This window comes from Phasianus colchicus, chromosome 24 (genome assembly GCF_987193195.1).
Source record: "Phasianus colchicus chromosome 24, bPhaCol1.hap1.1, whole genome shotgun sequence".
Classification (NCBI taxonomy): domain Eukaryota; kingdom Metazoa; phylum Chordata; class Aves; order Galliformes; family Phasianidae; genus Phasianus; species Phasianus colchicus.
In genome coordinates, this window is record NC_143459.1 from 5,723,606 (window position 1) to 5,748,444 (window position 24,839).

A 24,839-nucleotide genomic window follows, 5' to 3' on the forward strand; every position below is an offset into this window, starting at 1 on the left:
GACGGGCTCCTGCACTCAGTTCTGCTGGGATCCATCCTGATCTTCATTCTTATTTTTCTTGAGCCTGGCTTTTTTTCCCCCCTCATTGTGCGAGTTTCTGCTGGGTGGATTTATGATTCAGCTCTTTTTTTGTTTCTGTCAGGTTCCAGGGATGTCACTTTGTTGCTGAGTGTGTGCACTATTTGGCTTTTTTTTTTTCCTTTTTTTTTTCTCTTTTTTTTTTTTTTTAATGATTCTACCTTGCTTACGTGCATTTGCCCCAGATAAATGGGAAAGCAGCCAAAAACAGCCAAAAAAACATCCCTGTTTTTTTCCGTGCGCCGTCACAGCTTTAAGCCCAGCACCCAACTGTTGGTTCTCACAGGGTTTCTCAGTGCCCCATTTCCATGCACACATCCCTGCTCCATCTGCCTGATCTCAGTGCTGGGCACTATTTCCCCCCAGTGCTGATTCGGCTGTGAAAAACAATGCATTTCTCAGGGCTGAACCCTGATGTACTGCAGCCTGGAGCTGATAACTCCCTCGGCTCTGACAAGAGCAACAACGGTATGTGATGCTCAGCTGCTATTTGCACTTGCTGTTTGTGGCAAACACAAATCCCCTTTGCTGCCCTGTTTCATTACCTTGGGGCACCTCGTGCCCTGCTGAGGGTTTCTTTTCCAGCATGACACTTTTAAATAAAGAGTGGTGTTATTTTCCTTTCCTTCCTCCCCCCACCCCCAGTGTACAGGATGAGCTCGGTGCCAGGAGCAAATTCTTTGATCTGAGAGCAGGTAACAAAAATCAATGCGTTTTATCAGTAGACAAAAAGCTGCTCCTTGTAGGACACCAAAAAAGCAAAAGGACAGCCAAGGTTGTTGCTGTGTGCAACTGCAGGGACAACGTGTGAAATGGCACGAGAATCCATCAGTTGTCTGGAGAGACCTTCACACATTTACTGCTAATTTTCCTTTTGGAATAAGTTTCTCAGTACTTCGGTGGTTATCTGTAATAGAGCTCAGTAAAAACAAGGGCAAAGCCTCTGTCCTCCAGTTCACAGCTTCTGTGCCTCTCTGCTGCATGTTCTCCGTACGTCCTTGACTCTCTGTCTGTGGCAGCTTCCACTGGAAGGTGTGAGCGCACACAGTGTGAGAGCAGCAGTGAACTTAAGCTGGGGACTGCTGCCCACAGTTGGCCTTTGGACCTCCACGTTACTGCTTGAGAGTCTGGGGGCAGGTCAGTGGTTTTGTTTGCTTAGGGAGCGCCAGAAAGGGGACAGCTGTTCAGAAAGCACTGCCACCCTTGGTTGTTGGCCGTGGATGGATGTGTTTTAGTAGGGATGTGTGCCGGTAGGAGCTCTTGGGGTTCATAGACAAACATTGGTGGAAGGCTGAAATACTTGAAGGTGATTGACAGCAGGAGAGCACGTTTCCTATTCAGTGGCTGTGAGGTAGCTGAGGTTGGTATAAGTACTGTTGTAACCCTCCCAGCAATGAAGGCAGAGCTCAGTTTGGGTCTGACCTCGTTTTTTTCTGCCTCACAGACTTCATTTCATGGTTTTCCACACTGAGGAGTTCCACGATGTGCTGAGGATCTGGGACGGTCCGGTGGAGAATGGGATCCTCCTGAAGGAGATGAGTGGGTCCGTTCTGCCTGGTGACATCCACAGTACCTTCAATTCCGTCATCCTTCAGTTCAACACTGATTTCTTTACAAGCAAGCAGGGCTTCGCCATTCAGTTTTCAGGTAAGCTTTGCGTTCTTTCCTCAGTGTTGTCCAAGCTCGTCTTTGCAGGTGATTTCTGCATCCGTATTTAAGTGCTGCTGGTAGCAAATGAGATGCACTGAGTGCAGTAGCAGGAACCCGTGGCCGTTTGTGCTTTGGATCTCCACACATAGAGAAGCCTCTCACATTTTGTCCTTGCAATGCGGTTAAGTTCTGTGCTCCCTTTTGCTGCTGTCACCTTCACAGTGGTGAGTTTGGCAGCAAGGCACAGAGCAGCACATTGTGGAGCACGCAGAAGGAATTACGGATATTTTCCACCACGTTCCCAACACATCCCTTGGAGACAGCAGCTTCTGCTGGGCGTTCTGAGAGCAGTTGGTCAGCAGCCTCTGCAAACCAAGTCTATTTAAAATCCCTCAAATTGGATCCCCTGAGATGCAGATCCCAAAAATCTCTGTTTGCTGTATGGATGTCACTGCGAGCAGCAGCACTACCTGTAATGCAACTGCAGTCTGTCATTGCCTGAGTCCTGCTGGTCATTACCTAAGACCTGGCTTTGCAAGCACATTTATTCCAATTACATTAGGGTAATACATTTCAATATGCAAACAGGCCTTCACTGACTTTTTCAGTACCCAACCAGCACTTGCCCATTTTGGAGATGGCAGTAAATAGTTCGGTGAGCTATTGGATGGTGATACAGCTTCTCTGGGACTCCAGCACATCAAAGCAGCAGAGCTCATTCTGTCGCTCCCCAGTCGCTCACAGCTTTCTGTTCTGGCTGTGTTGGGTGGCCTGGAGAGCAGGCCAGCTCTGGGAGACCTTCTGGGAATGCGTGGCAGAGGAGAGCTCTGCCTTCCTTGCTCCATGCCAGGCTCATGTCTGCCTGCCAGGGAGGACCAGGACGGGCTGCTGCCTTGCCTTATCTTCAGTTGCACAGAAAGAGAGAGGGATTTCCTCTGGCTCTTTTAAGAAGAGCTTGCTGTAAACCAGCTAGGTGTAATGGGCTGGTATCAACATAGTAGGAAATAAGCTCTGTTCTGCTGGCTGATACAGAGCTGGTCTTTATCGAATGCTTCTGCTCAAAGCCTTTGTTCACAAGGTGTGACTAAGCAGCCAGCCCTAAGCTCAGAAGCTGACAGTTTTGGATCTTGTGAACTTCAGTGATCTATATAAGCTTGCACGACTTGTGTTACTTCAGGACTTTCCCTGCAGTTAAATGGAGCTGTGCTGCTGCCCCAGCTGCCAAGGCACTCAGGGAGGACTGGGGTACCAACAAGGCTCAGCTCACAGCCTGCAGGGATGTGGCAGCAAGGCTCGTGCGTTTCCAAAAGGTCGGGCATGATGCTCACAGGGCTAAGGGCAAAATTCCCCTCCCACGCAGGGGAAGTGAGAAGTGCTAGCAGATGAGTTTACTTTGCAGTATGTCATACACAGAGTTCTATAAAAATGCCATGTAAGATCAGTGGATGCCTGGGCTTGCTAAATAAACACGCATGTGCACAATTACGCATCGGACTTGCACTCTGTGTAGTGTTCTTGAACTTGCTTTTCCCCAGAGCCTCTACCAGCTGGAGTGGCAGATGTTCAGTGCAAAGTAAAAGGCAGCTTTTGTGTGTGTGACAACTTGAGGAGATCCTGAAGGAGGAAGGATGGAGCAGGAAGCCGTGGCCTGGGTATCTGCTTAAGGACAGCGCTGCAATGCCCAGCATCTGCAGCGTGAATCCCTGGGGTGTCTGCTCCCTTCTCTGTCCTCTGCAAATGAGTCTGGATGGAAATAGGAAGGAATGTGTCCTTGTTGTTGGGGTGATAGTGTGGGGTTTGGTTGTCGTGTGCCGTTGGTCTCCTCAAACTGCAAATACTTCCCCCACTCATCTTGGTTTCACAACTGAAAATGGTGCTTCTTCCTACTGCAGAGAAAGCACTGGGACAAGTGCACTAAAAATAAGGAGTTGTAAGGTGTTAGAGCAACAAGGGCTTGAAATTAGGGCATGAAGGAGCTAAGGTTGTATCTGATATTGTCTGAAAATCAATGCTTGTAGCAACTGAAGGTCTCTGCTGGAAGGACCAGCAGAGGAGGGAAGGAAGCTGCATGAACTTAGCTGGTAATCAATCGTCTGCAAAATATTTTACAGCTCTATGTTCAAATAATTAGCGTTTGCTAATCTGTAGCAAAGAGGGAGGGAGGGAGCTTTGACATTTTCCAATGAAACTGAATATGTTGAAAATGTCTGGAAATACACGAGGTTTGTCATTTTGCAATAAAAAATAGCATAAACCACGAGGAAATTTGTAAGCTTGTATTAAAGATGCATTTTTAATACTCGTCAGTTTCCACTGCCACTTCCTGCAATGACCCAGGGATTCCCCAGAATGGGAGCCGGAGCGGTGACAGCAAAGAGGCAGGAGACTCCATCGTCTTCCAGTGCAACCCAGGATATGCTCTGCAAGGGGAGGCCAAAATCACTTGTGTGCAGATTGAGAACAGATTCTTCTGGCAGCCGGACCCCCCCTCCTGCACAGGTATGAGCCAGCATCCCTCCTCCCATTGCATTGGCTTCCCTGCACGGTTTCACTGCAAGACATCCCTGTCTGAAGGGGACGAGTCCCACCTGGTTTGAAGAGATGTACATGGAGGTACATATGTCTCAGCCATGTCAGGTTTGTCCCAGGAGTGTCTGAGACAATGTGAATCTCGTTCGTGCTGGAAGCTCGTAGGATGTACTGCAGTGTAAGTGATAATATTTGACCTGACAAGTTGAAATGAAAGGCTTCTTGAAAACTCAGGTCGGTAGAGAAGATTGGGGTCATGGGTGAATAATTTCTGCATGGGAAGATAACAAATTCTAAAGAGAGAACGTCTCATAAAGTGATAAAAGAAGCTCCTGACTGTTTTTTCATTTGCCAAGAACACACAAAAGCAGTCATGCTAAGAACATGGGAGCAGTAAGCATCAGCTGTGTTGGCCTCTTAAATGGCAGCCACAAATTATTCACCCTATAACTTCATTCCTTCTGGTGCAGCGTTATCCCAAGGAAGGAAAATCACTTAATTGTGTTTCTAACATCTGGTTTAATGCCAGCCTGTAAGCTTCTACAGCACGCAAAGGATCTGTGCTCCCTGCAGGATGACTTGATTTCTGAATGACTGTCCTGATGATCTGCTGTGGCACCCGTTCAGCCTGATGGGGACGGTCCTTCTGGTCATCCCAGAGCTATCACTGCACGTCATGTCCATCTCGTCATCCTTCTCCTGTTTAGTTTTCTTGCACTGCAGAAGCTGAGCTCGCAGTCCTTCTCAGAGACTCACAGCCAGTGCCTTAATCTGGTGTGGGATTTCTCACGGATCGTTTTCACGCAGGCAGTTTGACGTGGAGATCTGTGTTGGGTCCTTTCTGAGCAGAGCAGTCCTGTTTCAGACGTGAGCTCTGTTAGGCTGCGACAGAGCTGAAAGCAACGTCCTGCTCCTTCCCTTCCCTCACTGGCAAAGGATTTGGAGAAATAATCAGTAGTCGGATAATGCCAGCTGTGTAGTAACTGTGTAACAGGCTGCCTGGTTAGAGCTGATTGAGAAAATGGGGTTTAACTGAAGGCTTGAGTTTGATGACTGTACTTAGCATTTCAAATACGTTTTCACATTTATTTTGCACAACTTCTGAGGTCGCTAAACAATGTGGGCTGAACCAAAACGTCCACTGAAATAAACCCCTGAGATTTGGGGTATTTGAAGCCTGGATCCAAATAGCTGTGACTTGAATGAGTTTCCAGACCAAATCCTTTGGAGAGTACGGGTGGGATTTTCAAAGAAAATTAGAGGGTGTTAAGCAGTCATTTCCCATAGGCTTTTCAAAAATGAGTGTGTGTTTTAGTTTCTTCTAAATTTTCCCATAACCATTCATCTGGTAGAGGAGGGCACCCTCAAGGCTGAGATGAAGGTTAATGGACACGGGATATTTGCTTGTTGTTCTTCCAGGTTCTTTTGTGCACGACCTTCAGCCTCTCCCTTCCCCATTCTGTGCACTGTTCCCTATTCAGGAGGAGTGGCCGTTCTGGTGCCTGCAGTCCTCCTGTGGCTGGTCTTGATTGGGGGAGTTGCTTTGGTTCAAGGATGTTTATTTTGCTCTCTGATCTTTATAGTGCAGCCCTGTGCAGTGTTACCTGCAGGTATGCAGTGAGGGCTGTAGGGATGCCCAAAGGCTGCACTCACACACGTGTGCACACGCACACACACGTGTGCACACGCACACACACGTGTGCACACACACACACACATGTGCACACACACACACGTGTGCACACGCACACACACGCACTCCTCCATGTCAGTTCATCCCATTCCTGCCCCACGCACGGCTCAGTTCCCAGCAGCTGTGTGCAGCTCTATAGGCTGCTGGTTGCTCAGCACCTGTGTGCATCACACGCTCACCCCACCGCAGTGTGGGGGATTGATCTGAGCAGCAGGGAGGATTTTAGGGCATCGACCCTTACGGTGGAACTGCAGAAAGGCTGACGAAGAAATCAATCACGAGTATTTGCCACCGTGGAAATACACGCAGGCAATTTCAGCCTTAAAAAAGGTAATAATTGATTTTTCTATCAGCTTGGCACTTAATGTGTTGGTGAGCGCCATAAACGCGATCACATCATTAGTCCCAGGCAGCATTTTCACTTATTTAGCGACCAGCCAGACGTTACCTGGAGTTGCCTGTACAACAGAAGAGCACCAGGTAGCTCTGCCTCCTTTTGGTTCCTGACAGAGCTCACACAGATTGTAGCAGCACCCAGAGCTTTTTCTCTGCGTGGCGCCTGGAATAGCAGAGCCCTCGTTTCCATTAGGGCCATATAATGTACCCTAATGTACCAAAAACAGATACCAACATCTTGCAGACTGCCTCTCTGTCCCCATCTCCATCCGCCTCTCTCTTTTTTTTTTTTTTCTCCCTCCCTGCATCTGATCCTCTATTTTTATCGGTTCTCTGAGACAAAGCCTCATCCCTGTGCCTGTTTGCCTTCAGCTCCCTGTGGAGGGATCCTGACGGGACCAGCAGGAGTGATCCTGTCCCCGCAGTACCCGGAGCCCTACCCACCAGGGAAGGAGTGCGACTGGAAGCTGACCGTCTCTCCTGATTATGTCATTGCCTTGGTATTTAACATGTGCGTACCCCAGAGCTGTTCCCTGCTGGGGGCTGGGGAGGAGATGCTGTTGGAGGGGCGCTGCCTGGCTCTGGGTTGCCCAAATCTCCCTGGAGGAAGCAACCCGCAGCTGGTAGGACTGGCCCTGAACATAGCCATGTAACTACATAGGAAACCCCTGCAGCATCACTTGGCATAAACGTAGCTGTATCACCACTCCTTGATGCTTACAGAATGGAGGTGAAGGTGTCCCATCCTTGGCTGGGGTCAGGAGCTGCCTCTCAGCATTGTAGCAGTGCAGCCCACCCAGACCCCAGCCTGTTGTTCTCCAAGGGGCTCCTGCAGCGTGCTGATGCTTCATACACCCTTCCTTTTGGTTTTATTTTTCTTTGCAGCTTCAGTTTGGAGCCTGGCTATGATTTCCTTCACATTTACGATGGACCCGATTCGCTCAGCCCCCTGATTGGAAGCTTTTATGGCTCCCAGCTACCTGAGAGGATAGAGAGCAGCAGTAACAGCCTCTTCCTCGCCTTCCGGAGCGATGCATCTGTCAGCAATGCTGGGTTTGTCATCGAATACACAGGTAAGAGATGTCCAGGGGTGCCTGGTCCGGCTAACTCATCACAGGACTTGGGATTCTACCACAGTGAACTTAAATAGCTCTGTCCTCTCCTTAGCAGAATATACCATTTAATTTCAGCGTGGAGCAGCAGAAATGATCAAACTATTGAATGGTTGTTAGGAACGCCACACAATACCATGGATTTATGATTTAATCTTAGCAGCAAAGGCAGTTTGTCCAAGAAAGGAGATGCAGACCTTCATGCCCTGTATTGGGATCTCGATCTGAATCGTTGATGTGTCATTCAAGAGCACAAGTGGGTGACTGGAGGTGGAGGTGAGGATCACAGAGGTGGATGCTCAGCTCTTTTGAATCAATGGAGCTCTCCTGAAATCTGTACATTTTAATATTCTAAATCATTTACTTAAAAAAAACAGTAATAATCAGCAAAAAGAACAGAATATTCAGTTCACAGGTCTGTGTATAACTAGAGCGTTCACTTTTCTTCTTGCTTGCTTGAGGAGGAAAGAAGCCTCTGCTTTCTGGTGGCTTCAGCTCTCACTGTGTGAGACATGGGCAGTGCTTGGAGGTTTCCCTGGATCCTGTTAGCTTCCTGTTGATGGAACAAGTTGAGATTGACAGACCTGGCACTGCTGCTCTGGGAGATAGAGAGCAAAAGGGAGGCTTTGGCAGAGCCTGTTGCTTGTTTGTAGGCAGAATAGAGTTGTTACACACCATAGTTAAAAATATGCTCTGAAAAACTGGATCTGATGAGCCAGGATTATGCAAGACAGAGAAAAATAAGAGCTGCAAAAAACAGAGCTACGGAGAAATGATTCTTCAGGCTTATATATGGTCTATATGTACGAGCTTGCTGTATGGGAAAAAAAGCATTAATGGCTTCAGATGTACTGGATGTGTGCCACTGTGAAGCCAGCACGGCTCTGTGTTCATGGTGTACGCTGTGAAACTGGCTGCTGAGCCTTGTTGGCCCAACTGTGTGCTGTGGGAGCAGCAATGGTTTGTGCTGAAGAGCTGAAGGGCTGCTGCTGTGCTTTCAGTGTGCTCAGGCACTTCCCTTTTCCACTGCCACCTCCATCGGTCGTTCCTGCTATTGATACTGAGTTCACCTGACCAGAGGTTAAATGACAGCAAAATGGCCAATTCCTATTATTCATACAGAGCAGATGGATTTCCCTGCAGTGAAGGTGTGGGATAATAAGATGAAGACAACCAGTGCTGCTTAAGGTCAGAGAGATTAAAAGTTTTCTGCTATCATTAGAATGAGTTTTACTGAAAATTAAGTCTTGGGTTTCTCTTCTTTTCCTTTTTGGGCAGTTATGAAGTGGTTAACAAATGAAATCTCATTAAATTAGGGTTGTTGTGTGATGCTTTTTTCTCCTAAACACTCCTACAGTGTTAATCGTGCCTGCATGCTTCCCAAAAAGCCAAACTGCTGGGAGAAAAGAATGAGGCTTTAGGTTTGCTCATTAATTTCCCCACACTTTAAAAGGAGCCCGGGATCCGAGTCCGATAAGCAGCAGAAAATAGAGCTTATGGGAATTGAAGGAAGAAGAAAAGAAGAGCAGGGGGGAAGTGTGCATGAAAGAAAATCAAACACCGAGCTCAGCCAGCATGGAGTCCCAAGTACAGCTCAAAGACACGGCCCCCCTGCCTCCCCACTGCTTGGTCAGTGCTGCAGCACACCGTAGGCTTTTGCCCCTACCTCCCTGCCTGACCTGTGTCAGCTGTTTGTGAAATGCTGTTAATTACCAGGGGCTTTGTAGTCGTCTTTTGGTGATATTTGGGTGGAAAAACAAAGCAGCCATCTGTCAGCCCCTCCTTGAAATCCTGCATCTTCCCTGGGACTGGGACTGTACCGCTAGCCTGCAGCTACGGCGTGTGGGGTGAATTTCAAACAGCCTCGGCTCTTCAGCTGAAATTGTTTCAGGGGCAATGGCTCTTCTAGAGAAAGTTGTCCTCTGGGGCCAGGAGGAGTGGAGAAAACAGAGAAAAGAATGAGTTTGGCTTTTGTTATGCTGATTTTTGTGTGGAGCGTGGCAGTGAGAGTGAAGTGGGAATGCAGCAGTGGCACAGAGGTGATGGAGGGCAGACCCACGGCTCGGCTGGGTCCCCGTTTAACCACACTGATGTGCAGCTCCGGAGGGATTTCTGATAGATGAGCACACATCTCTGCTTTGTACCCATGATGCACTGTCAGCTGCGGAGCAAAATGAAAAATCAAACCGAGGTTAGTAGCAAAAAGCAGAGGTGCACATAACGCTTCAGCGTAGTGAGGTTTGGCTTACAGTCTGCATAAAGCCTTTGCTGGGTTCAGAGAGGAAGGTGTAACTTCAGTGCAATAGTTTGGGGGATTTCAGCTGGGAAGGAGTGCATCCTTCGGAATGAATAAGCTGTGCTGAGCAGGTTTTGGCTTCTGGCTGGGAAAGTGCTCTCCTCGGGCAGCCCGTTAAGGTCTGGGGATGTTATCACAGTCCTTAACAAAGTGCTTCTTTGCAACACCAGCTTGGTTAGTGCTGGAAGCCGTTACTGGAAGCAGCTTGCTTTGTTCGTAGCAGATTCACTGGAGCCTGACAAGCATTAGTCTAGCAAAGCAAAAGGATGATAAGTTCTTCATTACACAATAAGAAGGGCAGTGACAAAACAAAAGCTTGAATACAGGAAAGACATTGCTTTCAATTTCCTAAAATTTATCTTTTGTTCCAGTGGTTGCTTAAGAATATTCTTCAAGTCTTTATCTCAGTATCTCCGTATGTATTAGCTTTTGAACCGAGATTACATTTCTGTGCCTCAGTTGTACCTGGGAGATTGATGGCTGCAGGTAAGTCCCCAAACCTGGCTGCAGTCCATTTAAAGGAGCCCTGTGTGCAAGGGGCCCCCATTCAGCTGCTGCTGCCAGAAAATGCCACCAGATATCCTGAATTGATCTGGGTATGAATATCTATGGCAGGGACTATCTTCTCTCGCTGGGAAATCAGCTGAATTCTAACAATCAGTTTGCATCACGTTATCTTGCAAACCACAGAATTCCGTATTCGTACACTGATATTTTTCAATGGAGACCACGCTTTGTTGGTGCTGTGAAAGGCAGGCAGGCATTTGGAGAGCTTTACCCTGATCATCTCCCTGCTGTGTGTTCTATGAGCATGGTGGGTCTGTGGCCGTGGGCACAGAAGTGGTCAGAGCCCATCAGTTCCTGCCTCCATCCCAGCAGCATGCAGTGATGCTGAGCTGCTGAGCTGGCCTGCGCTGTGCATTCAGGTCTGGCTCCTCGTGTGTAGGGCACAAAGTGGGAAGGAGTTTCCAGGTGAGGTGCTTCAAAGCAGGAGGGTTTCTCACGATTTTTTAGTGCTTCCTGTTTCTGTTTCAGGCCAAAAGTGAAGAGGCGTGAAATTGAAAGCAAATGAAGCAAAACTGATTACTTTTCACCCATCCAGTGGAATGGGGAAAGAAAAGAAACAAAAAAAACCTCACCTTATTTTAAATCCATTATTATTTTGCCAGAAGTATTTTGCCCATCCTGAGCATATAAACACACACTCAGCATTACTTATGGGTTATTTAAGGTGGAAATTCCTCCCAGAAACTCTACCGTGCACAGTCTGTTGCAAGGCAAGCTGTTTAAAAAACATCTAGTACTGTTTGCTGTTGAAACAAATGGGAAATGCTGCTTGAGCCTGGAACAGCATCATGTGAAAGTACAGAGGTTTTCTTTGGGTCGGGCAGTCTGGTCTGCTGGGATGAGTGGGAGGAGGCTGTGCTGTGCCTGGGCTGGGAGATCCTGATGTAATTTGTCTTTTCTTCACGATATGATGACTGCTGTGAAAAACTCTTTTAAGCATTTTCTCTGGGTGTTGCTTTAAGGCTTAGTGCTTATTAAAGGCTTGCATGTGTTCACAGCCATGGAGCTCGTGATGCGCGGGGCAGACAATGCTCTTTGATGGAGCTGTTCTGAACGTGCTGATAAAAGCCTGACCTCTCTGTCTAGGAGCTCCTGCAGGCTTTGAGTTTTCCTTGAGAAAGAAGAGGGGAAGTGCAGAAAATCTCTGCTTTCCGTGGGCTAATTGAGCCAATTCTCATGGCATTTTTGTCTCGATTCTTTCCTAAACATTTGGCAGCCTGACTCCATGTTAATTGGGACATGGTGGTGAAGTCCTCAACTTCTAAAGTGGGTGATTGAAAATAAAGCATTAATTCTAAATGAGCAAACACTGTTCTCACTTTGTAGCCCAATAAATCAAAGGCTGCTCTAGCTGTGGCTTTTCTGCATCCCTCTGTGAGTCTTTTGCTGTCAACACGCAACCCAGTGCTTCCTTGAGCTCGAGCTCCTGCCTTCCTTTGTACCACTGAGGATGAGTGGGGCCGTTCAGCAGAGATGTGCTGGTGTGTCAGGAGGTGAGTGGTGTCCCAGAAGGCACAGAAGACCCTCAAGAGAACAGAGAAGCGGTCAGGAATGAGGAGAACACATCAGAAGCAGCAGGGCCATCTCAGCAATCAGCCAGCGCTCCTTTGAGCAGCCTGCAGCGACTTGAGTGCTGAGCATGGCAGCTTCACAAAGAAAGAGCAGAAGCTGAGATCAAGAGCGTGGCTCGGGCATCTGACAGCTGGCTGGGAGGATGGCTGCCAGGTTGAAGCCACGTTGACTTGTGAGATGAAAGGCAGCAAGGCTGTTCCCAGCAACACGAGAGGCATGAAGTGGTCATAAGAAACCACTGGGCGCAGCTTTTGTATGAAAGGGTCTAAAAGTGAATGTTAGCAATTCAGGGAGATAAAGATTTGCAGAATGAATAAGTATTTTGGAAATGCAGATGAAGCACTTACTCTTGTGGAGGACTTGTGTGCTGCAGTGGGCTGTGCATCTGCCCTGCTCATCCTCAGGGCCCTGGCTGGCTGATGCAAGAAACAGTTCACTCACTTCTGTGGGCTGTGATGACTGTTCTGCACAATATGTCCGTGAGGAGCACTGAAGGTTTACCAGTCTGCGGCTCCCAAAATGGGGAGCTGGTTGTTTTAGGAAAAACCAGTGGCAGCTGCTCCTGGTGGTAACACCTTGCTTCCTTTTGGGCCCTGCTGATGGGATTTCTGGAACAAGCTGTTGTGTAAAGGCAGACATAAAGTGAATCCTGTTTTTTACTGGGGAGAAAAAAATGAACAAAAAACAAGACTTGGGGGCCTGGCTGTTTCCTCTTTCTCCCTCCAACCCCTCCCCAAATACTAAAAGCCCGTGATTTAATACTTAAACACATTATAATTGTTCGCAAACCCATTGCTCTCAGAAAAACCCTCATCTTTAATGAGCAGTTTCCAAATGACAAAAGAGCAGGATTAATCAAAGCCTCTAATTATATTTTGTGCAGGAGAAAAAAGAAAAGAAAAAGAAAGAAGCAAAGAAAAAATGCCCTCAGAAGAAGGAAAGAAACATCCAAGTCCTGGAGGCTCTTAGTCTTTACTGGAATTTTCATATGTAAATGGGGTTTTTAACTCTGCAGGGCATAGTGAACAGAGAAAAATGCCTTCATTTTGTCTAACTGCTTGTAATCATTTTGCAATAATCGCAGCCATGCTGCACATCTGGAGAGTCAACCAGCTAGCACGTGGCACTGTGTTTCATGGCGAGAGCAGACAGCTCTCAGATACTGGCGTGATAGGTGCCAGTGAGATAATGTGAACAGATGTAGCACATCTGAAATGTAGTGTGTGTTCAATCTGTGTTCAATATGTCCTGACTTGCAGACTTTCCCGCAACCTCCTGTGGAAGAGGGAGGGCAAGTGTAGATAGTTGCCTCGTTGATTGGATTCTGAGTCCCAGTTAATGTGTGTGAACTGAAGCTTTCCTTTTTACAGTGTATTTGTACTGGAGCTGAGCATCAGTGAATGATCTGGACCAGAATCTGACCCAAATAATTCCCAGATTCAGCAGCTTGAGAGAATGCTTGAAAACTAAACCCCGCAAGTGGTGCTGGTGTTTGTGATATGCTTAAGTGGGAATCTGAAGCAAGAAAAGTCAAAAACTATGTCACTGTCCACAATTTGAAAGCAGCTGTACCAGACCAGTAAAGATGTTGGTAATTTTGTCTTACAGAAAATCCCAGGGAATCGTGCTTTGATCCTGGATCAATTAAAAATGGTACACGAGTGGGTACAGATCTGAAACTGGGATCTACAATCACCTACTACTGTGATGGAGGGTATGATATCGAAGGGGTCTCCACGCTGACGTGCATAATGGGAGAGGATGGGAAACCTGCGTGGAACAAACCCCGACCGACCTGTACAGGTAAGGGGAAAGGGCCCAGTGCTAAAGCAGTTTATTCCATTGCAGCACTTGGTGTTACTTTTGTGTAGAACTGCTTGCAAAGAGACAGAAATGTGTTCCATAATTCTTTCATTTCTAACACCGTAGAGTCAGGAGGAGTTGACTTCATTCAGCGTTCAGGAGCCTACTTGAACATTTGCTTAACTGACTCCCTGCTAATCAGAGCCCTTAAGCATGTGCTGTCCCGAGCAGGGTCATAATTGAGAAGACAGGCAATTTTTCTTAGATATTCTGTGTTGTGTTTGCGCGTGTATTGTTTTCTGGCTTAATGAGAAAATGGTCTAAGTGATGGCTTTGCAGTTAGACTTTCTTAATGTAAGAAATGGCAGAAGAGAGAGCTGTAGTCTGATGGCAGGAAGAATGGGATCTTGGGCTTCCATCAGAGCTAGGCTTCTGCTATTGGGAAAGGCAAAAAGAGCAGGAGCTCATGCTGCCAAGCCCTGAGCTCTGAGAGCAGATGGAGAGCAGTGCAAATCACCTATTAGGCTACAATACCATACATGGCATCCCTTAGCCTCAGCATGGTCTTAATAATTAAATGTGAAGCAGGCATGAACTCAGGTTAGGATAAGCCTTATTTTTCTTAATAAGAACTTGCAGCGAGAGCTGCAATGCCTGAAGCACAGAATCGATCATAGGTCGGGGCAGCTGACACTGCACAGAATTACAAAATGTGTGTGGAGATGGATTTGAGAGCAGCAGGAAAAAGGCTGGTGTTTCTGGGCAGGCTGTGGGAAGGGAATGCTCGGTGATCTCCTCTCCTCTTCATCTTACAGCACCCTGTGGTGGTCAGTACACAGGCTCAGATGGTGTGGTCCTCTCTCCAAATTATCCCCAGAATTACACCAGTGGACAAGTCTGCTTGTACTTCATCGTCGTGCCGAAGGACTACGGTATTCTTCTTTCTTGACAGATTTTCAGACACCTGATGTTGTTCTGATGAAGCAGTAGAATAAATGCATATGTAAACAGATGTAAGGGAAATTGGGAGATGGCACTGTTGCATGCTAATTGTGCTTTGAGGTCATTGAAGCTTATGGAAATTTTCTGAATTTCAGAATTATCAAAAATGAGGAAAAAAACAAATCTGACAAAATCCATGGTCTTCTCATTCCCATTCCAGTTCCTGTGCTATATCCAATTGTGCTGAGTTGAAAAATCAGCAAGAAATAATTCACAGTGTTTAATACTAACAGCAGACTCTGAGAGTATGAAATGTACTTGCTGTAATTGCATTCTAACTGAGGTTCTAAATAATCTGTCTGCATGAAGAAGCACATACATGTGTAGTTTTGTTGACGTGAAGCTATAGGACTTACAGGTAATACTATGTAAATCAAATTGTGTTGCTTGAGCAATTTGAGGTGTATTTTGAAGATTCTGACAACCTTGTTCATCCTTGCTCAATGATTAGGACTGAACTAGCTCCTGTGTCATTATGGTACCTATGGTCAGCTGATAGAAAAGCTGTCAAAACTGGAACGATGGCTTTCCCAGGCATTCTGAAGGAGGGCAGGCACTTGTATTGTTTATTATAACTTGCTTGAGTAAAGTTTCCTTGTAGATGTTATTTTTCTTGTATGTTCATCATGACGTGTGCATGATATGCTTTTAAATGAATGTGGTACAGTTACAGATTAAAGGAAAGCACCTTTTAAGAGAGGAAAGGGAAAGCTTGCTGGTAAATGAAGTTCTGACAGCACCAAATCTGTGTTTTGGTAGCATGCTTGAATGAGCTGATATTCTACATCTATTTGCTCATTCAGTCTGTCTACTGAATTGAGACATAAAGGCACATCAAAGTCAGACTCATTTAAATGGATCATCATTCTTTTAATAGACTTCAATCCCACTTAATTTTGGTCAGTTAGGATAAAAGCATGGTGGACATTGTAGGAACATTTGAGGTAAGTAGCTTGATGGGTATTAGTATTGGTTAACATATTTTCTTATTTAAAGGGAATTCAAAGCTCTCTGTAAGAGCTCCTGCACTGACAGCTCTGGCAGATGAAGGTCTCTAAATTCTGTTATTTGATACAGTTTCTCAGTGCATTATATTGATCTTGTTCTAGTCAGTCCCTGTGGCCTTTTCAGTTGTTTATGATTTCCTTTGCTAAGATAGCAAGATGTGAAATAAGGATGCCGTTCACTTCAGTTACAAGCTCCCCTCACTTGGATTGCCCTTCTGCCCAAATGGATCTGGGTTACCTCTAAGTTCCTGGCTCTAACTGATGAAATACTACACTGTAATCACACTTCTTAACCTGCCTTACTGCAGCTGGTCTTGATACTGTCTTAAGAAACACGGTATCTAATGGGCTAGACAGTCTTGATCTGCAAGTGTGACTTCTGCCAACTATAGGATGACAGCTAAATTAGTTTCTTTTCTCCACTCGCTACCTTTCAATGGCTTCATTGAAAGCAGCCGGGAAAACCGTTAGTAGCAAATGTTATGCATTTCCCATCTCCTTCACTTTGCTGGTTCTGTGGACAGCAGGCATCAGGGTGTGCTGTCGTCGCTTCTTCAGTGTTCCTAGCATCAAAGCTGTGCTGGAAACCTGAATGTGCAGGAAACAAATGTTGTAGCTTGGTGAATGATGAATTTCACAGCAAGAGACCTCTCAGCTTGTGAACCTGCAACTGGGCTCTTACAACTTGAAAATGCAAAAGGAAGAGAGAAAGGCAGGGTAGGGGGCGAGACTTCTCCGGGCAGATTTGGGAGGAAAAGAACCTGTTATTTTATTCTAAAAAATAAAGATAAATAACAGAAGTCTTTTGCGCTAGTTAAGTGAACAAACAAACAACCCTCTGATCCTCTCATTATTTTATCACTCCTTTTTTTTTAATTCTGCATGCCCGCAGGCGCACTGGCAATGCGTGCAGGGAGACCCAGAGCACTGAATGGCCTTATTAGCAGTCTCCATAGACAGGCCTAGGACTGGCTGTTTGTAAAATTGTGAGTGTCCTCCTTCCTTACAGCGGTCCTCCCTGGCCACAGGGGCACAATCCAGAAATTAATTCCGTCAGAACAGAGATTGTTGTTTTGTTCAGGCTGTGTACAATACCTAATGCAGTAAGGGGCCCAGTTCACGACAGAGGCTCAATATAAATAATAAATAATTATCTGTTGGTGAAATTATATACCTTGTGTTACGTGGGCAGGCGAATGGGATGATTCATACAGCAGTCCCTTTTGGCCTATGAATCACTGTTAAAGCATACTGGCAGACAAACACGGGGGAGGCTGGTTGCTGCTTCTGCTATGCTGACTTTGTGGATAAATAAAGGACTCCCACCTTCTGGAGCTGTCAGTCAGGCCCTTGTTATCCTTGCCAGTTTCCTGAAATAAAAGCACCTGAAATGCCTCAGCTCAGGGCCTGGTTATGTAGGCCTCAAGTCAGGGCCTGGCCGTATAGGCTGCAGCTCAGGGCCTGGCCATATAGGCCTCAAACTTGGGGCCTGGCTATGTAGGCCTCAAGTCAGGGCCTGGTTGTGTAGGCCTCAAGTTGAGGCCTGGCCGTGTAGGCCTCTACTCAGGGCCTGGTTGTGTAGGCCTCAAGTCAGGGCCTGGCCGTGTAGGCCTCAAGTCAGGGCCTGGCCGTGTAGGCCTCAAGTCAGGGCCTGGCTGTGTAGGTCTCAAGTTGAGGCCTGGATACGTAGGCCTTGGCTCAGGGCCTGGCTGTGTAGGCCGCAACATGGCCTGGCTTGCCTGATGGGCTGCCTCTCTCTGCAGTGGTCTTTGGGCAGTTTGCCTTCTTCCAGACTGCGCTCAACGACATCATTGAGGTTCACGATGGCCCCAACCAGCACTCCCGGCTGCTCAGCTCTCTCTCAGGCTCTCATACAGGTAGGGACCTGCCTTTGTGGAAAACAGTATTGTGTGCAAGCTCTGGAAAAGCTTTGGTAAGCCACTGATATAGCTGATGCTGTAATCTGTCTTCTCTGTTTTTATTCTTTCTCCTCATCCAGGTGAATCATTGCCATTAGCTACCACCAACCAGATTCTCATCAAATTTAGTTCCAAGGGTCAATCTACAGCAAAAGGCTTTCATTTTGTCTACCAAGGTGAGTATAACTTGTTCTGAAGGTGTCCTTGGGTAGGTATTAAGAGATAACAGTCAAAAATATGTCAAGTGTTGTTAACTGACTTTGGCATCTATGGGTCATTGTGCACTTTCTGTCTGAACAGGAAATACCAAAGGAGATGGAGATTATTTTGGTAGCAGGGGCTTGCAGGTGTCTATGGTTCCTGGAGGTACTTAGTATTCAGACCTTCCACTTGCACTCAGCCTCAGCCCTCGCACATCCCAGGATTAGTATCAGAAGTATCTCATTGAATCATGCCTGCATACACAGTGAGTTCTTGAGATTTATACCCAAGCAGTTCTTCCCACTGGCATTTTATCATATTTCTCAGAGTAAGCAGCTGAACACTTGTCTAGCAGCTCTGTAAAATCCTTCCTCTCTGCGTGTCATAGGCTTAGGTCCCCTGCTGTCAAACTTTTGCCCTTTGATCCTTTCAGTAACAGCTTGCATTGCATCGAGTGAGTCCCACTTAGAGATTTTAAAGTAGTAAACAGAAAGTGATGTACAGAAGAGTGGGAAAACAGAAGTGTTTTTCTCACCCACATGCTTTGTCTAGTTGTGGTTCAGCCAAGCATTCACATGTGTTACTGTAAAAGGGGCCACGGGCAACAGGGACTACTTGTACCTTCTCTAGGGGTAAAGTAAGGCATGTTTTGGATTTTGGAGTATCCAGAGATACATTCTTCTTAATTTCTACCTAATTGTTTTACAACAACCGTAGTTCTGACAGTAATCATTACAGATTTTGCCAAAATAAAATTTTTTATGGAATCAGTAAAGATTACTTCCTCCCTCCTGTGTGCTAGTTATGAGCCGCGCACTCCTCAGTGATTGCTGCAATAGTAAAAGCAAGAGGAATGCCTGGTTTTTACCTGCCTGGCTGGGATCTAATAGTATGTACTCTGATTTTTTTACAAATGAGTTCTGCCTCTCTCAAAGACTCCCCCATCCAGTGGTGGAACATGTACGGCAAGTTCCCCTGAGGTTAAGCAATTGGAAGTCTAGATTTGAAAGCAGTCTGGACTGGAAAGCAGAGCTACAGAGTCAGACACACATGCAAGGTTCTTTTGGTGGTTTGCAAGGAGTCAAGGCAGATGCTCATTTGCTCCAAATGGCTGCACTGGAGCCGTCTGAACAATGGTACAGACCCACAAGTTTTCAGGCTATCTTGGTTTTAGCTAAAGTAGCAGATCATCACAAGTGGATTGTTTCTGCCTCTCTGTTCCCCTCCCAGAGCCCACACATGTCACAGCTCAATGTCTCACTGTCCACTTTCCCAGGCATTCTGTGTGTTGGTTGGGGAGCCATCACTTGTGACTGCTGAAGGAGTCAGATGCACTGTGGGTAAAACAAAAACACAGAATTATTTGACATTCATCTTTCTGAAACAAATTAAAATCAAACAAACAGTATAGCTAATGCGCTCATCACCTCTATGTTTTCCCCCATCCCAGCAACTCAGGCATTAAGCACTAATAAATTGTAAAGCAACTCAGAGATAAATACAAATTGATTTCTTCCTCAGCAGTAGACATTTCTTTGACTCATACTTCCCTCCAGTTTTTCTATCAGACTCTCTCTTTCTTTCTTTAAATATTATTTTCAGTATTGAACAGGAATGCAGACAGTTTCAACAATTGGTGATGCCATATCCCTCTTCTTTTTCTTACCCTTCCCATCACAAAGAAGGTTGTTTAAAATTACTGTCATTTGTAGTAAAGTGGCCAGGAGAGCTGAGAAGCCTCGAAGGGTTTTCTGTTGAGGCTCTATCATTATATAGCAAGCCAACTTTTCAGAAAGTCATTGCTGAATCCCTAGGTTTCAGCAATGGTAGAAATTATCTTTTGAATGTGGTGATACGTTTTCTGGAGGCATACAGTTCCCCCTTTAGAAAGCATGCATGGTTCTGTAGTGTCCTAAATACTTTTGCTTCAAGTAACAGTTGTCTTGGCAGAAGTTTGGTTGCAGTGTTATTTCTTTTCCTTCCCACTGCTTGTGCTTGGATTCAGCCACTCTTTGGGCTTTTACTATCATCAAGTTTTACTATCAAGTGTTATTTTTGTTGGATCTTTAACTTGACAATAAGAGAAAGGTAACTTGCACCTGCAGGGCTGCATTGCCTGCCCTTCCTGGTCCTGACCATGGGCTTTGCTGTGCTCTGGCACAGGTTGTGCTGAGCAAATGCAGAGCCAACAGCTGACCCCTATCTTCACAGAGCTAACTCCCTGTTCTCCCCTCCTGTACTGATGAGTGTTTACAGTCTGGATATTTCATATTTCTCAAACATTTGCTTTAACCATTCTATTCACGTTTTTTATGTGTGTTTTTTTTTTTTTTGCTTCGCAATTGCACACTCATCTATTTGCTGATGGTTCCTGTGCCACACCAGCGGTTCCTCGCACCAGTGCCACACAGTGCAGCTCAGTCCCAGAGCCACGCTACGGCCGGCGCTTGGGCAGTGACTTTGCAGTGGGGGCTGTGGTTCGCTTCGAGTGCAGCGCCGGCTACGTACTGCAGGGATCCCGCAGCATCGAGTGCCTCACCATGCCTGGAGCACTGGCTCAGTGGAACGTCTCTGTACCCACCTGTGTGGGTAGGTGTCTCTTGGGCCCGGGGGTGAGCAAAAGGCAAAATGATGCAGTGGTTTTGTGCTAGGAAAATAAGTGAAAGCTTTTGGGATGGTTAAAAGAAAACCAAGAAAGCTGTTTCTTATCTTGCGCATACAGACAGGCCTGTTTATGAACAAGAGCCTTAAATATTTGAGAAAGGACAACTGGATCCAGTTCTCAGTTCTGGAATCCAGGGTAGCATCTAGTGTAAATAGGATCTAAAAATGCTTTCTTCTTCTTCAGAGGAGAGCAGTCCTGAACAAGTTCACATGCTGAAACACTCTGTGCTGCCCTCACGTCAGGACTGCTTGCAGCTGATGATAGAAGTTACCTGGGAGAGTTACTGAAAAGAGATTATTCCTACAAATCATGTCCTTAAATCATGATCCAATTCTGCTTGTGTTTTGTTGTCTTTTTTTTTTTTTTTTTTTTTACAATGAATAAATCCTTTAAAGAGAGTGTTATTGTATAAAAGCCAAACCCTTTCATGTTCAAGCATTGCTTTGCTCATTCCAGTGCCATGTGGTGGAAATCTGACCGAGCGCAAAGGCACCATCCTCTCCCCTGGCTTCCCAGAGCCATACCTGAATAGCCTCAACTGTGTGTGGAAGATATCAGTCCCCGAGGGAGCAGGAATCCAGGTACTGAGTTAGCAGCATGATGCAGAAAGGAGAAAACACAGCATCTAGTGCACTTAGAGGCTTTGTGCTAGGAAGCTGAGATGGGTTGAATGTGTAATTCTCTGGAATCAGACATTCATTTACACTGCAGCTGCCATAAAGTGGGTAATATTCCCATGGATTTTTGCCTCCTGGAGGCACTCTCCATGGGAAATAGTTGGAACCATGTGGCTGTTTTGCTGTAACAAAATAATTGTGGTATTTGGGGCAAATACCTTTATATTCCTTGATTATGCAACCTTGAAAGCATTGTAAGCTATACCAAGGAAGAGCAGCTTGCTCAGCATGCCAGTGCAGCTTTGTTCTGCCAGCAGAGTTACAGCAGTATGATTATACAATTAGAGCTTTGCTGTTCATTGTCTCCAGGTAAATGGGCTCTCCAGGTTTTGTGTGGTCCTTATCGTTTCTCTGCAGAAAGAGTCCTGCCTGCTAGAGGATGGTGAGAATTAAGCCCAGCGTTAGAGACCAAAGTTTAGATTATGTTCCCATTCAGCACATGTGCACTTCACCCTACAGAAAGTATCTCACCACGCATTACACTGGCATCAGTTGACGCAGAGAAGATGGATTCTTTAATAGGTTCATTCTTCTCATTAACAGAGCGCTTCTGTCTTCTTTTCACCTCTTTGTCTGCAAGGGTTTTGTTCCCGAAATGCTTTTATTTCTCTATCATGTGTTTGGCCGAAAGACTTGCAGGTGGATTCCTCCTTCTCTGCCATATTGCGCTTCTCTCACCAGTTATATTGAAACATCAGCTCTGTGCTGTTAGATTACAGTTCTGCTTTTCTGCAGGGATAGTCTTACGTGATGTCACCAGTGTAACTCAGAGCTGAAGTGTGGGCTGGAGAGCGTGGTGGCCAAGCCTGGAACACCAGCTTGTGCCCTTTGCCAGGTCCAGCAAATTCCCATTTTCTCTCATCTGTTTTTGAAGCCATTTAACCTAGTGTTTTCAAAAGCCTCAACGCTTATTGTCAATTTCTTTCTGTTCATCTGAAATTTTAGCCGTGCTCCAAACCCCTAAATGGCAAAGGGATCCATTTAGCTCAGCAAAATGTCTCAGCAGTTGAGGCAGTTTGCAAGTTGCTTGGTACTCCTGGGATCAGGAGGTGATAATTCACTTAATTTTTAAAGTGATGTAAATAAATGTCTGTATTTTGCACTGCTGTGTTCTGAATGCAGACCCTTGCTGCCAGTTTCTCAGCCTATGGAGCTGTTTTTGTGTACATCTGCTGAGCTTAGAGAAAAGCAGGTATTACAGCAGGCTGCTAAAAGCATTTGTTTCTCACCTCTTCTGCTGTGCAAATGCTATTGCATGTAGAAGTAGAAAATGTAATGTCAAAGAAGTGTTTTAAAGGATTCTTCCCTCCTGCTACATACATTTTGCAAGACAAGTAGATGTTTGGGGATCTAACACAGAGTGCAAGCAAATAACCAAGAAAGAGTGCATCCTGCAGCTGTTACCATGTCAAACCTGAAGCTGAGTTTCCAGTTCTAGAGTGGTATTCTAGTTCCAGTTCCAGTTCTTGGTAGCCCTGCACTGTCCAACCCCAATCCCAGCTGTGCCAAGAGCACTGCATCTCCCCACCCAGCTCTGCCCCTACACATGGGCACGATGCAGGGTGACGTTTTCCATGACAGCAAACCAGTTCTGGTACTTCCAGTGGAAGTCCTTTGATGGGAGGAACCTGGCCTGCTGCAATCAGCTCGCCCTGCATGCACCACCCTGGTCACCCACTGCTGCATGCAACGTGCTCTGGGTTATTAGATACTAATTTAAACATCACTTTGCCCTCATTTTGTACAACAATTAAAGGTTAAACAGCTGTAAATCAGAGAAGGAGGTGAAATTAAAGCTTTCTTAGTAGCAGCGAGTCACTAGTAGGATTTTTATGTAATCAGTGTATGAGCAAGCACTTTTGCCATGAATTATTCATTCCTGTAGCAAACCTTCCTGGGTGAATTAATTTATATACATGGCAGTAAATAGATGCAGATCCCTTGTGAATCCACATGTCAGACTTGAATTAGGTCCTTAAAAATGTTTATTCCGTTAAGTTGGGGACATGGGAGTGGATAAATAATTTAAAAAATGTAAGAGCAAACAAAATGCACATTCTCAGTCCATGGCCTCTCTATTAATGTTATTCACAACAGGAGTGTAATTATACAAGCAAAGGTATTGACGTGGTCAGTGCCATCAGCAATGGCTCTGTAGGGGTCACTGCAATTTCTGCTGGATGAACTCTTACTTTTTTTTTTCTTTCTTTCTTTTTTTTTTTTTGAAAGAAACTTTGCTGGAACTTTTTTTGTCTGCTTTATTATTCAGAATAAATCAATGAGAAAAAAAGGTTAAAATGGCAGAAATCATGGGATTTGATTTGATGTGTTTGTGTTTACCAGAGCAAAAGGAAACGAGGTATTTGGAGTAGATGTGTAAGTACAGAAGGAGAGGGAAGAGGAGGGTATAAGAGTGCATGTGTGAGCATGCTGTCTAGATTTCCAGTGTGTTGAAGTCTTTTCCAAGAGTTCTGTCCAGCAAATGTGCCCTGCTGAGCTCAGAGGTTAAGGGGGTAATTCTATTGAATTCAGCAGGGCTGCTGAGATCAGAAGCATCAGGCTCAGTAGGAAATCTCCATCCAAAGAGACCTCAAAGAATGGAGGCTCTCCAGCAAGCAGATGTGTGAGGGTGGATGTAAACACACATCTACCTGCTGGAGCTACCGAACCTTTCTCCCCAAACCCAGGAGTGGTACTGAGCAGCAGTGCCTCTGCCACGGGGAAATGGGGCATCCAAGAGCCTCATTTTTAGGGTGGTGGCCTAGAAAATAAGTTGGAGTGTCTGAAAATTTCATCCAGAGCATGCAGATTCAAGATGGTTTTTCCATGTAATCCTGGCTCTCTCAGGTTTGCTGTTGGACTCTTTCAGGCAATTCACCAACCTTGACCTACAGCACAGCTTATTTTTTGTATTGGGTCACCGAATACTTTGAACTCCCAGTATGTAGAAATAAAGGCAGAATTAATTTGAATGATAATTAAGGAAAACAAATCTACCAAGCAATTACATCTCTATCATTACTGAAGTATAAGAGCTGCTTTTTGGGGTAAAAGCAGATTTATGAGATACCATGATATTACTAATTTAAGGTTTGTACTGAAGTTCTGACTCACGGAGTCAATGACTTGTATTAACTTTCAAACCCTATGGTGCATGGCAGAGAAAGGTGGGAAATTTGAAAATGCAACTGCAGTGATGGGATTAAAAGCTGGGAAGCAAAACAACTGCAAAGAGTTTCATTGGATTAAAAGATATTGTGATATAATGGAGGTTTCCTTCTTCTTGTAATAGTTTCTGGGTGGCTAGTGATTGCTTTCATGTGAAAATACTGCAGAAGTCTTCAGGAATCTCTTTTTTTCTCCTCCCTTTCCATTATTACTTCAGATACAGGTGATCAGTTTTGTCACTGAGCAGAACTGGGATTCCCTGGAAGTGTTTGATGGAGGAGATAACACAGCCACCATGCTGGGAAGTTTCTCTGGTAAGCATTCAACATGGTGTTTGGTGAAATGCATCGTGTAAGCTTCATTTCAATTAGCATCAGCTGGACTTCAGCACATACATGAAGTACATACATGTGCTGGAAATCACCAGCACCTTCAAGCTCTTCCAGCAGCAGTGAAGTGAATGCTCGTGTGTGCACGTGTGTAGCTCTGAGCTTTATCTCTGTT

The 24,839-nt window shown here is 45.6% G+C and overlaps 1 protein-coding gene across 5 annotated transcripts in view; it reads left to right on the top strand.

Moving 5' to 3' along the window:
* The window catches only part of CSMD2 (CUB and Sushi multiple domains 2), a 267,542-nt gene that overhangs the window by 185,942 nt on the left and 56,761 nt on the right, over positions 1-24,839 (top strand). For all 5 annotated transcript variants that reach the window (XM_090124247.1, XM_090124246.1, XM_090124248.1 and 2 more), the window contains 11 exons: positions 1,523-1,725; positions 4,036-4,227; positions 6,719-6,857; positions 7,232-7,419; positions 13,502-13,696; positions 14,512-14,628; positions 17,469-17,582; positions 17,705-17,800; positions 20,211-20,414; positions 20,947-21,071; positions 24,553-24,649. In XM_090124247.1, coding sequence (XP_089980373.1) covers positions 1,523-1,725; positions 4,036-4,227; positions 6,719-6,857; positions 7,232-7,419; positions 13,502-13,696; positions 14,512-14,628; positions 17,469-17,582; positions 17,705-17,800; positions 20,211-20,414; positions 20,947-21,071; positions 24,553-24,649 — 1,670 coding nt within the window. The remainder of the gene's footprint in view (positions 1-1,522; positions 1,726-4,035; positions 4,228-6,718; positions 6,858-7,231; positions 7,420-13,501; positions 13,697-14,511; positions 14,629-17,468; positions 17,583-17,704; positions 17,801-20,210; positions 20,415-20,946; positions 21,072-24,552; positions 24,650-24,839) is intronic.